The 15,319-nt window shown below is 46.0% G+C and overlaps 1 protein-coding gene across 1 annotated transcript in view; it reads right to left on the bottom strand.

The window, feature by feature from the left end:
- The window catches only part of TGFB2 (transforming growth factor beta 2), a 66,875-nt gene extending 52,315 nt beyond the window's left edge, over positions 1-14,560 (bottom strand). Inside the window, exon 1 of the mRNA XM_072856964.1 lies at positions 13,649-14,560. Within this exon, the coding sequence (XP_072713065.1) occupies positions 13,649-13,991 (343 nt within the window). The 5' untranslated portion in view covers positions 13,992-14,560. The remainder of the gene's footprint in view (positions 1-13,648) is intronic.
- Between the last annotated feature and the right edge of the window lie 759 nt (positions 14,561-15,319).

Genomic DNA, 15,319 nt, shown 5'->3' with positions numbered 1-15,319 from the left:
GAGCTGTGGGTGGCACTACTCCCACCAGCACAAGGGCAATCGACTCTGTCAGGCCACACCTTTATATCTGGTTCCTGCTGAGATATGGTAACTCCCTGATCAGCTGGTTTCTAGAAACCCCTTAGTTTAGGCCCCTGGCAATTCAACAATTAAGCACCAGTTTACCTTGAAGATGGAACTGAAGTGCTCCGGTTACCCAGATGTAACAGGAAAGATTCATAGCTTAGGTAGAAGTGATCACCTCATGTTCTGCACAAAATCAAGAAGTCCCAAAGAACTGCACACATTCAGGTTTAGTATTATGAAGGAGACAGTCATACAAAGATGAATACAATGATGAGCTGAATCAACTGGACAGAAGTGTTTACAGAGAAAACTGGAAAGAATAATGGACATACGCTTAGTTTGCTGGACAGGTAGAAATGACACAGTTCCACAATCAACAAATAAGACCACTCAGGTCAGAAAACTGTCTGTGACAGAAACTGAATGCAACCGTAAGAAGATAAAATCAAAAAATGCAACTATATATTACAAACGAAAGTAATAGCTGCTGAGAACTACTACACATCAGAAAATAAGAACTGCAGATAACAGATGAGAAAAATCAAACGGGCGTGCCAGCTTCATGGCCAAGAAACTTAAAGATGAGATTTACTTAAGTACTAAGGAAGCTTAACAGTGATATTCATCCATTACAAGATAAAAACTGTTGAAATAATGATACAGAAATATGAAATATAATAATCATCTTTTCACCTTATGATTGCCTGGCTTTTTTATCTACAGAAGTATTTTTTATTCCAGCAGCAACTCAGAAGGTCTTAAAACAATAGCTACTACAATCAGACATTGTAAAACAAGCAAGACCAGATAACTTGCATCAAGACTTTTTGAAGAGCTGTCCAAGGAGCTATCTAAATTATTAAAACTGGCTTTCAATAAATCCCAAACACTGGAAAATATCTTAAGGATTTGAGGCAGAACATATTTGCTAATACACAATGCCTAAACAGGTCAACCCATGCTATCTCACATATACAGTCAGCCTTATATTGTTCCCAGAAAAAATACGCAAAGCGCAGGAATGAGAATCAGGTCAGAGGAACTAAGGGAGTATAACCAACAACAGCTCAAGAAAAACAGATCCCACTGGTCCAGGATCTTAGGGAGGAAGACTGGTAGTCCTGTTGATAGGACAACTGTTTTAATATAATGTACTTGGGTAGCTGCAAGACATTTAAGCTGGTGCTACATAATGATTTCATTAGGAAACAGGAACAACAGGACACCAACATGGCCAGGCAGTAAATGAATCAAAGCCTTGCGTTTTTATGAGACTCAAAATACAATAGTAGACAGGAAACCATTATTGAGAGACCAGATTCTAACAAGGTCCCATAAGGCTCACTTTACTGCACTCTACTATCTAATATTTTTATCCATCACCCAGAAGGAAACTAAACCATTATTAACCAACTGCAGATGAACTAATGATATGGATGTGACAAACAATGAAGAAGATGCATCACAAATACAGTGACTTGAATCTTGAATTATCAAGATGTACATGTCAGTAGAATCAATATGAAAATACAACTCCAGGACAGAGAAACTAGACCATACTTACAGAGTAGGGGACTCCATCCTGAGAGTCAGCACCTCTGAAAAGGACTTGGGGAGGGGGGGACCCTGGTGGATAATGACCCAAGTATGAATTTTTACCTCTCCTTGTAGAGCTCCTGGCAAAGTTACTGCCAAAATTAGCTGCATAAACTGTGTAATACTGAATTAGAGCAGAGTCTGCAAAATGCATGTACTTGATAACGGCACAGCCACTGTTGAAATACTGTGTCCAATACTGTTGTCCACAATCTCAGCAGCATACGAATAAAGCAGAGGAGTTTCAGAGGGAAACTGTGAGAGTAACTGAAAAGGCTAGGAAGTATCTCAAGGAGCACAGCATATTAAACTTAAGAGAGCTGTGGCTCGATCACAGTCTATGGATCTGAAACACGCTCAGTCGGGTAAAGCAGCCCATGCTGAGCTCCTGGCTGCCTCACTGCAGGGTCTTCCAGCAGCCACGCCAGCTTGCTCTCCGTCAGATCAGTTCCTGTCTGCAAAACTTCCTTCTCCTGCAGGTGCCTACAGAATGCCCACAAATTTGATAATGGGTCTTCAAAACAGCAAGTGAAAGTTTAAACCAGATTCAAATGCTAGAACTTGAAGCTAAACAACTTAAAACACAAAGAGGCTTGTTTCTAGTAAATGTAGTTAATCACTGGAATAATTTACCAAGAGTGGTGTGAACTCCCTTTCAAAAAGGAATTAATTCAGCAAAACTCAATAGCCTGGAAAATGCAGGTAGGGAGATCAGAAGACCATCATGATGGCTTCCAGCTTTTTTAATCTGTAGGTGTCCATTCTACCAAAACTCAAAGCCTCCTATAGCAACGTCAGTCTCATCCTTTCTAAACTACAGTATGATAGCAATTAGTCATTAGTTATGAGTGTGAACAGACCTGGAACATTATACCCTGAGAAGAACATCTCGCGCCTGCCGAGATGAGTATCTCCTTCAGTTGTAAGGCAACATTCATGTTCAATCAGAAACCTGCTTGCAGGTCCGGCTGTCATTACATTAAGGCACTTTATACTCTGACATTGTAACCTTGCCTTAAACAAGAACCAAGCTCTTTGGTTTCATATCCCACATCAAATGGCTTGGGATCAAATCTCATCCCAACAGGACACAGGAATTACCACAGATAAAATATAAACCAGGCTTTTTTCTTTTCTTTTTTTAAAAACAAACAAACAAAAACCCAACAACCTGTGGTGGATGTTGAGTCCTCCCAGGCTTTGAAAAGTATATAGTAGTAGTAGTACAAACTTGATACAGAACAGCATTCAGGACATTTCTAATCAGCAAAGCAGATTTACCTGACTCAGGCTTCATCTGAATAAAAGGCTGGGATCCTCAAAGGCTACAAAGGAACCACTCCTTTAGGTGCTGCTTAAAACCCCGGCCACAAGGACTGTTGTGCTTGCCTAAACAATCACTGCACAGACTCCAGTTTCAACACCACAAGGAAAAATCTGGAGTGGCTTTACTGACCCAAATTAAATTGCTCCAACTTTTCATCCATGCAAAAAACATACCTCAAAAGTTAACTCATTATTTTGTGAGGCACTTTGAGACATATCAAGTCAGAGAGGCTTTATTTAAAACCACATGCACCTTCATGCTATAAGCACAGCTCCTGTTCTCAAACTACTTGGCTTTCCAGCTTGTAAACTCAGCATATATCATGCAGCAAATTGACTTTCAGAAGTTGTTCTCCCGGCTCCAGCTCTATTTAGAACTGACTTTTAAGATTTTATTGATAACATAAAAACACCTTGTTGGCTTAGCCCTGACCTTTCTTTACAGTCCACTGCACAGGGATTTGCCACATTCTCATTCACAGCCTTTAGATTCTTCCCTGCTCTGGGCGCTGAAGTCTGATTTTGCACGTGTTTGTAAGAAGCCTCTGGATGTGGAGTGATGAGCTTCTAGACAAAAACTCGCTGTAGGGAGGATGATAGAGATATACGATGGCATGTTTATTTGCCAAGACCTTTGCAGTCAGATGGTCATTTATTTTAGATAGGGGGAGGTGTGGAATACCTAAGAAGTACAGGACATGAACTCATGCCTCCTTCTCTGCGTTCTGCAATTCTTGCCATATTGCTGCCATATGCTGTTCACAGATGACATCTGCCATCAAATGCTTCTATCAATAAGCTACTAAGGTGTTTATTTTTAAAAGTGATTCTTTTTTTTTTTTTTGCACAGCCTTATGCAGAAGAACATCTCCAGTGGCAACTCAATAAAAGGGAAAGAACCACATTACAGTAATAGGTCCCAATATATCTTGAAGATGTGGCCGTTCCCTGAAACAAAGGAATGGCACTTAATACCTGATCCAAAGACTTTTGCAGTCAATGGAAAGACTTCCAGTGTTTTCAGCAGGCTTTGGACCAGGGCCCTTAATCTGGGGAACATACTCTCAAAAGGCAGAAAAATGGAAAGGTTTGACTGTATCACATGTATAGCTGGCCTTGTGGCAAGTGTGCATGAGGCAGATTCCTTTCCAGACTCTACCTCAACAAATACACTTCCAGCCAGAGAAAATTAAGTCTCCCAATAAAGTGGGTAAATAATAGGACTCCAACTTGGAAGGAGGTAAGTTCCTTCAGACACATGATATTGTTGTAACTCAGTCTCTGGCCACCTTTACAAAGATCTCTTTTTCTAGATCCTTTTGGGGCTCTTTTCTTCCCCGATTAGCAAGGGGAATGTGAAATTTCCAAATACATGGCTCCTAGCATTGGGGAGAAATGCAAGCTGGGATGGGGGAATCCAGATTCAAAGAGGGAGAGAAAGCTCAGACTCCCAACAATCTGTTCCGAGTCCATCCTAACTGGGATGAAGCTGCTCCCTTAGCTCCCTTGCTTTCCAAACTGTATATCCTGGCAGCAAGCCTCTCAGTTCCTATCACACCACCAGATCAGAACAGCAGATTTATTTTCAAGAAAGCTGGAACTTGTTCCTCACTCACAAACCTAAAGATGTATGTATGTCTGCTGCAATAGCCTGCCATTATATGCTAGGTAAACACACAACAAGCACAACAAATGAAATGTACAGACATCTTTCAGCGTACCTCAATGTTGAAATGTGGCTACTTCATTTCCAAAGCGTGCATCAGGAAAAATCTGAGTATAGAGCAGTGATTGGCACAAGACATATGCAGCCCTTGCTCTGCCAGGGAGGCCCAGAGCCAACTACAACAGCCAAGAAAACTGGGCTGGATCTCTCAGAGATTGGGCGAGAATGAGAACACCAAAGATCTGCAGGGATCCAACACATCTCCAAGCAGTTTAAAACATCCTATCATGTTGGAGAATACAATATATCACTCGTCCTTCCCCGAGGGCATACATCCCCTATACCCCCTGTAGGCATTTGGATGAAGAAATGAACTGCCAGTACTGCATGTGTCAGTGGACCTGACCCCTGGCATCCATAAATTTTGCTTACCAGGTATTCATTAAGTGCTCTGTTTTGGTATTACCCAGTCAACTGGATCGATTCCTGCATCAAACCCTCAAAGCATGAAGGCCAGGAATTGCGATGCAAAGGGCAGAACTGCCCCTCCATCGTGACATCCATGGGGGAGCAGAGACGCTTCTCAGCTTTGCTAACTTGGGCCACCCCTGGGACCATGCAGAGGTGGGACAAGGAGCAGTAGCCTGCCACAGGCTCTGGTGAATGCTAGACCCCGACCACGCTGTGCCTGCCAACCACTTATGCCATTATGTCAACCCACTGCTGCATCTGAAGAGGGTAAATTTGCTGCATCGTTTTTACATGTCACTTGGAAGATGGAAAGTTCTGCAGGTGGTGTTCTTCGTAGCGTACATCTTGGCAGTCCTAGAGAAGATCTTTATGACTGTTTGCCCAAAGCCCCAAAAAAGTCATTTTATACATATTGGACAATGCCTCCTCAAATAAGCAAGGACTACTCTCTGTACAATTTGAGGTATTGGAGATCATTTGTAAACACAACTGTGGGCTCAGCACTAATAAGTATTACTGTACAGAAGTCTTCATCAAGTACGGGATTGCTAGGTACTCTCTGACCACTTCAAAACAGTCAGTGCTGCTAAGATCTATTAGTCTTTCAGCCTCCTGAGTACAAAGTCCACCCACAGGGTTGGGGTTTTTTGTGGGTTGTTTTTTTTTTTCCACCCCAAGGAACGAAAACCAGCATGTTCTGATTCCTATCTTTCAATCATCACTATGGTAAAGATAAGTTACCATCACTATTTCAGCTGAGCTAGCTGCTGAATTGCAAATGCTATACGTAAACAAAAACAAGTAGGAGAAGGAACTTCAACAGGCTTAGCTCGCCTTTTAAAATTCAAGGCAGGGGTTTAAAAGAGATTAAGCCAGGGAAAACATTGGATACTAAGACCAGCCAAATAGGGAAAAATAACGAAGTTGTAAGCCTGAAAAACTGAAATGGAAAGAATGACAGATTTACTGCTGCATTTGATGCACATAACCACTGATAGACTCTCCCCAGGAAGTGTTGAAATTACCATCACTGAAATGAATCCAGAAGCTAAAAATTAAATTATCTTTCCCAGAACATTCCAATTTGGGCTTTGGCAACAACAGATGTTTCAATGCTCTTAAATATATGCACGCGCGTGTGTGCACGCATGCACACACGCACACATATACTTAAGTACAGTATCCTCTTTCACGCAAGACCTCCCTCTTAGTTTTCACAAAGTCAGACTGAACTTACGGGCATTCTGCAAAGTCTTTTCTTCAAAGTCTCTGCTCAAATGCACAACTGTCAGATTAAGCAACGCATAAGGAGTCTTACAGCAACTCCAAGTTATGAATGAATGGTTATTTGTGAACTCGCCTGTCAAGACAGATGTGGTATTTGTCAGTGCAGCGTGGGTTAGATATGGTGGGAAGGAGCCAAACAAGCAAAGTGAAAGGTCAGCATCACAACATTTCCCTTTTTCTCCCCTCTGTTCGCCTAAAACGATGCCACAGCTTTTGCTGAAGTGTAATACAGTAGTCTATTTTCATGCAACCTACCATGCTTATTTGAAAAGCAATATTCACACAAGAAAAGTAAAAGAAAAATGGTTGCAGAGGAGAGAAGAACAGGAACATTTTGGTGCAAGAAAGCTACAACAGAGGGACAAATCCAAGACTGACATAAAACAACACATCCTTGGAAATTTGATGATACTTGAATCAAGACTACCCTATAGAAGTTGAAACACAATGCATTGTTTTTCTTGTATTAAAATGTAGTATTATGAGGATCACAGGTTAATTCATGTTGGAAGGGACATCTAGTCCAACCTCCAAGCTCAAAGAAGGGTCAGCTATGAGGTCAACTTATCATTTATACTTTATACAGTTATTTATAATAACCTGAAGTCAGCATCACACTGTGCTAGGTCTTTTATAACAACAAAAAGAGGCTCCTGCCCTAAGGAGGTTTCAGTGGGAAAAAGCTCAGCTCTACAATGAAGATCCTGTATATGTCAATGAGCATCACACCTGAAATTAAAAGGAACCCTTGTTCATTGTCCAAATTAAAACCTGAATGAGGGAGAGACGTTCTAAAGATCCTCTCCGCACTCTCAGCCATAAATCTGCTGCAGGGATGCCTGTGAGGTCTAGCATCTCCTGGAAACCAAATGTGGATGCCAGAGAACCCAAACAGCAACACAAGATGTATTTCAGTGGAGCCTGTCTTGCCACAGAGAACGAGCAGTCTCTCTGCGCTGCTGCCTAAACTCATCCCACCTGACCTCCTCCACAAGGAGCCAGGAGCTTTCCAAGCAGCATGTATGAACTGCTGCGCGGTTCCCTTTGGAAAACCTGGCTGGTTTAGAGAACGCTGTGCTACCCAAAGAGGCAACTTCTCTACTCTGGACCAACTTGCAGAGCACCAAAAACATGTAAAAACCTGCTCACCAGACAGGTCTAACGAAGCCAGGTCTAGCACTTCATTTCTCCAGGGCTGATCCTATGCCATTCGAGCTAAGAGTACTAAACAGGCTCATGAGTCATTCATAAATCCAAAAACAACTGGTCACACTGGAAGGAGATAAAACACAACTCTTCACACTAAGGTTTTTTTCAGCTCCTCATCCTCTTGTCACAGACAAATCTTTGAGTTTCTCCTCTACGCCTTGCAACTGTATGTCTTGTACAGTTGGGTGCCCAGCCGCAGTGACTTAACAGCAGCAAGGACAGCAAGGACAAGCGTGGGGGAGCTGTTTTAGGAAGAAACATAGCGGCTTTGGATAGACTACTACAGGAAGCCAACCGACAGTGATGCTGGAGCTAGGCACCTACTAGTCCACACCACAGATTGAAAGCGAAACAAGCAACAGCCTGTGGTTGAAGGCAGGATACAAACCTTCCCTAAACAAACGACCAAACCAAACTTTTTAGTCTAAACAAATCAGCAGAAACATCCGTGATACAGTATTACATTAAATAATACCTGGGGAGCGTTATCATCCTCAAGCTAAAAACTGACTGCTTGAAAACATGCAGCATGTGGTTTCACAACAGGAACGGAAACATTTGTGTGTCTTCACTCATGACTTGTTTTGTCACCATACCCTAGGGTTCCTCTCTTTATCTGTAATACAGGAGCAGTCTAGCACAGACACTGCTAAGGCAAAAGAAGCCAGCTGCCCAACAGGGTCAGCCTTCTTCGGGATCAAGGGGGTACTGAAGAGCCTCTTCTTTCCTCTCTAAAAGATCCTGTAAAGCGTTTCCTTCTCACTGGGCTCTGATGCCCAAATGACAGATTTCAACACAGCGAGAGGGATTTGAACTGTCTGGCTTTGTTCATCCCTGAAAATGCGCCATAAACCAGGCCCCAATTCAGGAAGCTAATTAGGCATACGCAGAGCCTTAATGTTAATGAGTCCATTCATGTGTGTGAAGCTCCGTGCATGTTTTCAGAGCCGTGCTGAAGAAGCTCACCAAGGATGACAGCCAGGAGTTCTCATTCATCTTTTTGCTCAGCTCTGGTGCAGGCAGGAATCTCAAACTGACAGGAAAATGCTGGAAGTAGTAACTTCAAAGTAACACAGTCATCCTGATGACCACTACTGTTCTCACGCAATGCACCAAGGATGAGCAAGGCTAAAACCAAAACCAGCAGCTAATGAAGATGATGCTCTGCTTTCTTCGCACAGTCACCTACTTACACCCAGTCCTGCAATTAAGTGGAGCCAGCAAGAGTGGCACGAGCTCTGGGCACTCCCTGCGCATCTTCAGCCACGAGCAGAAGACAAGGGCACATTTCCAGATAGGTCTCTGGCACTGTAAAACATTCACACTGCCAGCGGGCTGGGGGGTGGGGAGCAGCGGGGGCAGTGATGCACATCTAACCTTTTCACTCACCGAATTAGAGCGAAAGTGCCTCTTTAAAACAGACACCAGAGATAAACTCAAGGAGGGTTATGGAAAGGACTCGGGAATATAGCCCTACCTTTCTGTCTTGCAGGTCTTCTGACCTTGCAGCGTTAAAGAGGGGGGTCATGGGTGTTTTGCTTTTCTGTAGGCTTCATCCTCTGGAAGAAACGCAGGGACCACGTACCATGCCAGACCGGCTTGTGGACCTCCCCCGCTCCCAGCCTGGCACGCTGCTTACAGCAAGTCGCTGGTGATTCAGAAGGCAGGCAGGAAACACACGTGGTGCACCCCACCATCTGCTCCATGTGAGGGGGAGTGGAAGAAGAGAGCTCTCTTTGATTTCAGCTGCCCTTGGTTAGTGCACCAGAGCATGTTATTTTATTATCCCTCTTAGTATGTAGAGGACTACTGTCCAGAAAATCACCCTGCCCCTTTTTAAAGCCATTTGCAATGTCCTGGTTTTTTTCATCACCACCTAGGAAGACTGCAGTAAGTGCCATTCACGAACAAGGAGCAAGGAACTGTTCCTCCCACATCTCTCCTTGGGGAAGCCTTTGCATTGCTTCAGGTCCTCTCTGCAAACCAGAGAGTAAGCCTGGCGAACGCCTCCTACAAGAGGTGCTCCAGAGCATGACCACAGGACCAGCACAGCTAGAAGGTTTTAAATAAGGTATTCCTTCTGAGACTGTTTCCATATCATTAACAATATAGGAAATCCGGAAAGTTCTGTGTTCTGCTAAATGCAAACGCACGCGAGCCGCGCAGCCATAGCTGTTAACGTCGTGGTAATGATGCAGCCAGTGCCGGCAGATGCGGAGCGCAGCTGCTCCTGCACGAGTAATTCTGGTACCCTGAAGACAAGGAGCCCACATACGTATAATTGCTGGTAAATTGAGTCCTTGTTGATAAAGTAGAAGCGTGTCATTGTGCCCAGCCAGTTTATAATGTTGTCTTTCATGAGGCGAATATTCAGCGGAATGACAGTCTATGTAAAGCAATATTCATGGTACAGAGCTCCTGAGAAGACTAATCATACCACCCAGTGCAGGCTGGAACCCGTGGTGGCTCCTTCATACTAAAGTAGTTTAAAATCCATGCAAAACCAGGCACAAACCCAAAAGAACTGTGATGACAGACCTATCTCCAAGAATGCAGAAAACTTAAAAATTTACCTGCATTAGCCTTAAGCCATCAGTACCAACCAGCTCACTGACTGCGATAAAAATTGCCATGAATGAAGATGACAGAACTGGGCCCCAGGTCCCGCATACACGTGTTGCCTGTTTTTCTCGAGTATCCCAGTTAAGCATTAGTATTACAATTTGCAATCCTTAACTGTGCTGGCATTAAATTTCTATTTGTTCTCAGTGCAATGGCGATTATCACCTAGCCTCAAGTAAGTAACTAGCTTAAGTATCAGGCCCTAGATAATCAATGAAGAACTGGTAAGTAATAAACTTCTAATGTGACCCAGCTTTCACAGAAATCAGTATTAGGCATCTACTCAGGTAACTTTGCCTAGGCACAGAATGCGCAAGAACTCTCTCTGATGTTGTGCTCAGCTTCCATATCCCACCTCCCTCTTTAAACTGCTCCATAAAACAAAGCAATTTCTGACTGCCAACTGGACTTAGCAGAGTTTCAAACTTTCAGTATCTAATCCATGCCGTCACGAGCACAACGCAGGCAGGCATGCTTGACAGACAAAAGCTTTTTGTTTTTTCCAAACCCCTTTGTAGTATTTTTTCACTACTTTTTACATCTGTTGGTTTTGGGTCTGGCAGTCCCTGACTCGCGGAATTTCCACATATATTCTGACCTGATGTGTCTTTAACCTCAACTGGACTGTCAAGCCAGATGCCAGATGCCCCCTTACTTCCTCAGTGCAAACCATCAGTAAACCTTAGCATAACTTTACTTTGAGCCTTAAACTAACAGCATGTGAAAAGATTAATATGAATAAATTCAAAACTAATCAGATCTCTTCTTTAAATGTTGACACAGTATTATTTATATCCCATAAATACCTTCTTGACTAAAATTCATCCCAGGAGATTGGCATCTTGCCAGTTCTATTCATATTTACTGTATTTATACAGTACAGTTGGCCAAGGATAATATTTAAGACAAAATATGCCTTAGGGTATATACAATATCTCTTATAGTTTTCCTTTTAAATCTCCTCATTGCTAAAAATATTTAGTCTGAACTTTACAAAATGCCCCACAAAGACCTATCAGCGATCTCTAGTGATATATTGCTGACTATGAGTATAATTAGAGCATATTTGTAATACTTGGGTTGTAGTCAGTTACTGAATGCTAACAACTTGTGGTAAAAACTGAACCACTGATCTTTCCCATGCCTTCCTTCCAGCAGCTTTTGACCTCCAGCGCGTTCACACTGATCCCCTTCTCCCTCCTGCCTCCCTCGGACGCAGCAGAAACTGTAGAGTTAAAAAAATTCACTCCGAGATGTCTAGGAGAAAGCGCCCAGGGCCGCCAGAGCTGCGCTTTCAATTTCTTCCTTTAAAATATGGTGGAGCGATTTCTTCCTTTCTGTCTTTTTTGGAAAGGTTCGCTCCATCCAGCATAACTAGAGAGCAGTGGAAAAACAGTTAACCTACTTACTCTGATGTTAGCGACAGCCCTTGCACAGTAGTACTGGATCTGCTGCTAACTGGCCCTCCGATCCCAAACGTCTGATGCACTCTGTTGGTAGATACCTGCAATCTCCTTTGCTCTTCCAAAACCTCTATCGATACTTCAGTACAAATCTGGCCTCTGACAACATTTTAAAAATAGATCCTCTTTTGTCAACACCATCCAAGTCACACACCACAGATATTTTAATTTTCTGGAAAGTACGCGGCTGCATTTTGGACTATTGGTTCTTTGTAGTTTGCTCATGCGAGGAAAAAGGACAGATGTGCTCAGGATGGATGCGTTTTACAATTCTCGGAGACTCTCTGTTACAGGGTCAACTCCTCAAGCCAAGGCACTGCTATGGGTCTTCCTAACCTTTGCCCATAGGCGCTCATTCCTCTGCGCAGGGCATGATCTGATAGGTCTCAAGACAAAGTGCTGACTTCCACCAAAAACACCAGCAAAATACTACAGCATACCAACGTGGGAAACAGGCATGATTTCTGTGTTCTCACTATGGCTATGAATTATACTGAACCTCTCTGCTCATACCCACTTGGCTCCAAATACACATTTAAAAAAAAAAAAAAAAAAAAGTATTTCTTCCCCGAGGGTAACAAGGGCAGAGTGTATTTATCACGGCTATTATGCATGGTGCCATAATTACAATAATAAAGTGGCTGTGACTGCCAGGATGTCCTGTACCTGATGCTGTCATTTAAGAATAAAGGAAGAAAGGGAGGCAGCTGCACCGAGCATGGGGTTCAGATACCTTGGCTGGCATCCTAGGACTATCACACACAAGACAGAGCAAGCCCCAAAGCTACAACTTGCTAAACTAAAAATAAATAAGGGGAAAATGCAATTAGAAACTCTAGGATAAAGTTACCAAGATGGCTGCATTATCTATTTAAGCAAGCGGTATGTGCTTTTCAAAAACAGACAGCAAGTATATAGGGCATCAAGTGGCGGGGGAGGGAAGAGAGAGAAAAGCAAGCTAAATGAAAAGAGTAGGGACTAGGTTTTGGATATGCGAACGGTGAAGTTATTTTCTGCTTCTGGTATTTCACTTTCCTCGGTATGACGATGATCTAGATTCTTTTAAGGGAGTGCGGTGCTTATTCTTTTTTTTTTTTCTATACACTTAAACTTCACTACCAAAACAAAAAGGCACGTCTTTATGATTATTAATAATTCTAAGTGGATTTGGTCAGCACAGAGCATTTGTACCCTTTTTTTTTTTTGGTGCAAAACGTGGCGTGGATCACCAGAGGGTCGTTAAAAACAGCAAAAGGCAGACGGGCTGAGACAGGTTCCAAGAACCAAGGCTACCCAGAAGGGAAAACTTTTTCTGTACCTGAAATGTAAGCACCCATGAACTGAAACGCGAGGCTAGTTAAAGTGGGAAGAGGAGGGAGGATGTCCATGTCTCTGTCCTCTCTGAGCACCGATCTGAATAGCGGTCTGTGGGACAATGCTCTGGAGGGGCGCAGACAGAAGAGGAGCCGGTGACTTTTTTTTTTTTTTTAAAGACCTCCTTTTCTTTTCAGTTATGGAGAGATGGAAACCTGCCCGACCCAGACACTCCAAGGGAAACAACAGCAGTGGAAAGATATTGGCTCTTTTTGGAGGCTGCACACGGGGCTGCGGAGGAGCTAAACCCAGTGCTGGGGAGGGAGCGGGACCCTGGGCCGGGGGGGAGCTTTGCTCAGGTACGTGGTGGTGGAAAGCAGAGGCACCTTTAGGGACTCCTGGGTGACTTCCAAGGGGATGGGAAACCTCGCGAGTCTGGGGGGACAGCTGACCCCCCCCAACCCACCCGGGCATGTGTATACCCCACCACCTAAGAGATGCTGAGGATAAGAGCAAACCGAGCACAGAAGGCAGACTATGATGCATGGGGCTGGTATTTGAAGGTGCTGGGCACTGCCAAGCCTCGGGGGCAAAATTACACACACATGCACAAACACAGAGGACTTACTTTCGGGGTAAAAAGGCTGCATGTCTATTTTGTAAACTTCTTTGGCATAATACTCCTCGTCGCTCCTCTCCCTTTCGCAAGTGGCGGCTCTGTGGTTGGCTTTCTCTTGCAGCAGGTCCCTGGTGCTGTTGTAGATGGAGATGACCTCCGGGGGCACCTCCTCGGGCTCGGGGTACTCGTCCGGGGGGCTGGTGAGCTTCAGTTTGCTCAAGATCTGCCCCCGGATCGCCTCGATCCTTTTGCGCATAAACTGATCCATGTCGAGGGTGCTGCAGGTAGACAGGCTGAAAGCCACGGTGGCCAGATCCACGGTGAGAAACACGCTCAGGAGATAGCAGTGCATTTTAAGTGTTTAAATACAGCGCCCCCCAAAAAAAGAGTGACTTTAACAACGAACAACAACAACGAAAAAAAAAATTAAAAATAAAAAGGGGATGTGTGCAAACAAAGGGAAGATCTGCAGACAAAATGCAGTTAAAAACCGGACTGCAAGGAGGACCTGCAATCGAAAAACGCACGGGAGGCGCCCGTGAAAAAAATACCAATAATAATTAAAAAAAAAAAAAAAGGCGAGTTGCTACAACTAGACAAAATTCGGGGTGGAGCGAGCCGGACAGCAAAAAAAGGGGAGGAAAAGCCCCCCGAGCAGATAAACAGACCTGCGGCTCCAGTAAACGGGAGAGAGACTGCTCCCAGCGCGCCGGCGGAGCGGGCTGCAAAACAACAAATTGACGGGAAAACAGGAGGAAAAGGGAGGGGGGAAGCAGGGGGGGGGATTACAGGGCGCTGCCGCGGCCGGCGGGGAGAGGGTGCCGGCGCGGCGCTGAGCCCCGCCGTGCGCCCGCGGCGCCCGGCGGCTCCGGGCGGGCAGCGGCAGCGGCACCGCCCCGCGCCCGGCGGCGCTCAGCCCCCGCGGCGGCGCCGGCAGAGGCGCGCACGTGTGCGCCCGGCTGCGCCGAGCCCCGGCCCCCGCGGCCGGGCGGAGCGGCAGGCGGCGGCCCCGCGGCGGCGCCTGGCCCCCGCGGCGGCGGCGGCGGCGGCAGCGAGCGGCGGCGATCCTCCGTCCGGCCGCGTCCCGCAGGCTGCTGCGTGCGCCCCGCGCTGCATGCACCGACCCACCCCCGGCCGGGCCGCTGCGCGCTGCAGAGCTGTTTCCAGCTCCCTCCTCTTCCTCCTCCTTCCGAAACGCCAACCCCACGCCGCAGTCAGCGAGGCAGCGCCGCCGCCCCGACAGCCTCCCGCGGCTCGCAGGCGCGGAGCGGCCGCCCGGGGCTGGCCGCGGCGCAGCGCCGCTCTCCCCCGGCCTCCCCCGCGGGGCTGGGGCTGGGGCTGGCCCCGGCGGCGCGGCGCGCAGCTCCCGGCGGATCTAGCGCTCCGCCCGGCGCCCCCCGCCCGCCGCCCCCGGCCCCTCGGCTCTCCCTGCGAGGAGGGGACGGGTGCCAGCAGATAACATCACGGCCGCGCAGGGAGAGGGAGATTTATAAGGTCTCCCCGCCCCACGTGCTCGCCTCGCCGCGAAGTGACGTGGAGGGGCTGCGGGGAGCGGAGAGCTCCGCCGGCCGCGCCGCCGCCCGGCTATTTATTCCCCTCCGCACAGCCGGCGAGGGACTTGCCGCAGCCTGGCCGCCGTCCCCGCCGCCTGCCGAGGTGCCTCACCCCCGGGGGCGGGGG

The sequence above is a fragment of the Ciconia boyciana genome, chromosome 3 (genome assembly GCF_034638445.1).
Source record: "Ciconia boyciana chromosome 3, ASM3463844v1, whole genome shotgun sequence".
Taxonomy (NCBI): domain Eukaryota; kingdom Metazoa; phylum Chordata; class Aves; order Ciconiiformes; family Ciconiidae; genus Ciconia; species Ciconia boyciana.
The sequence above is the reverse complement of the archived record's forward strand: the minus strand, read 5'-3'. Positions and strand labels throughout refer to the sequence as shown.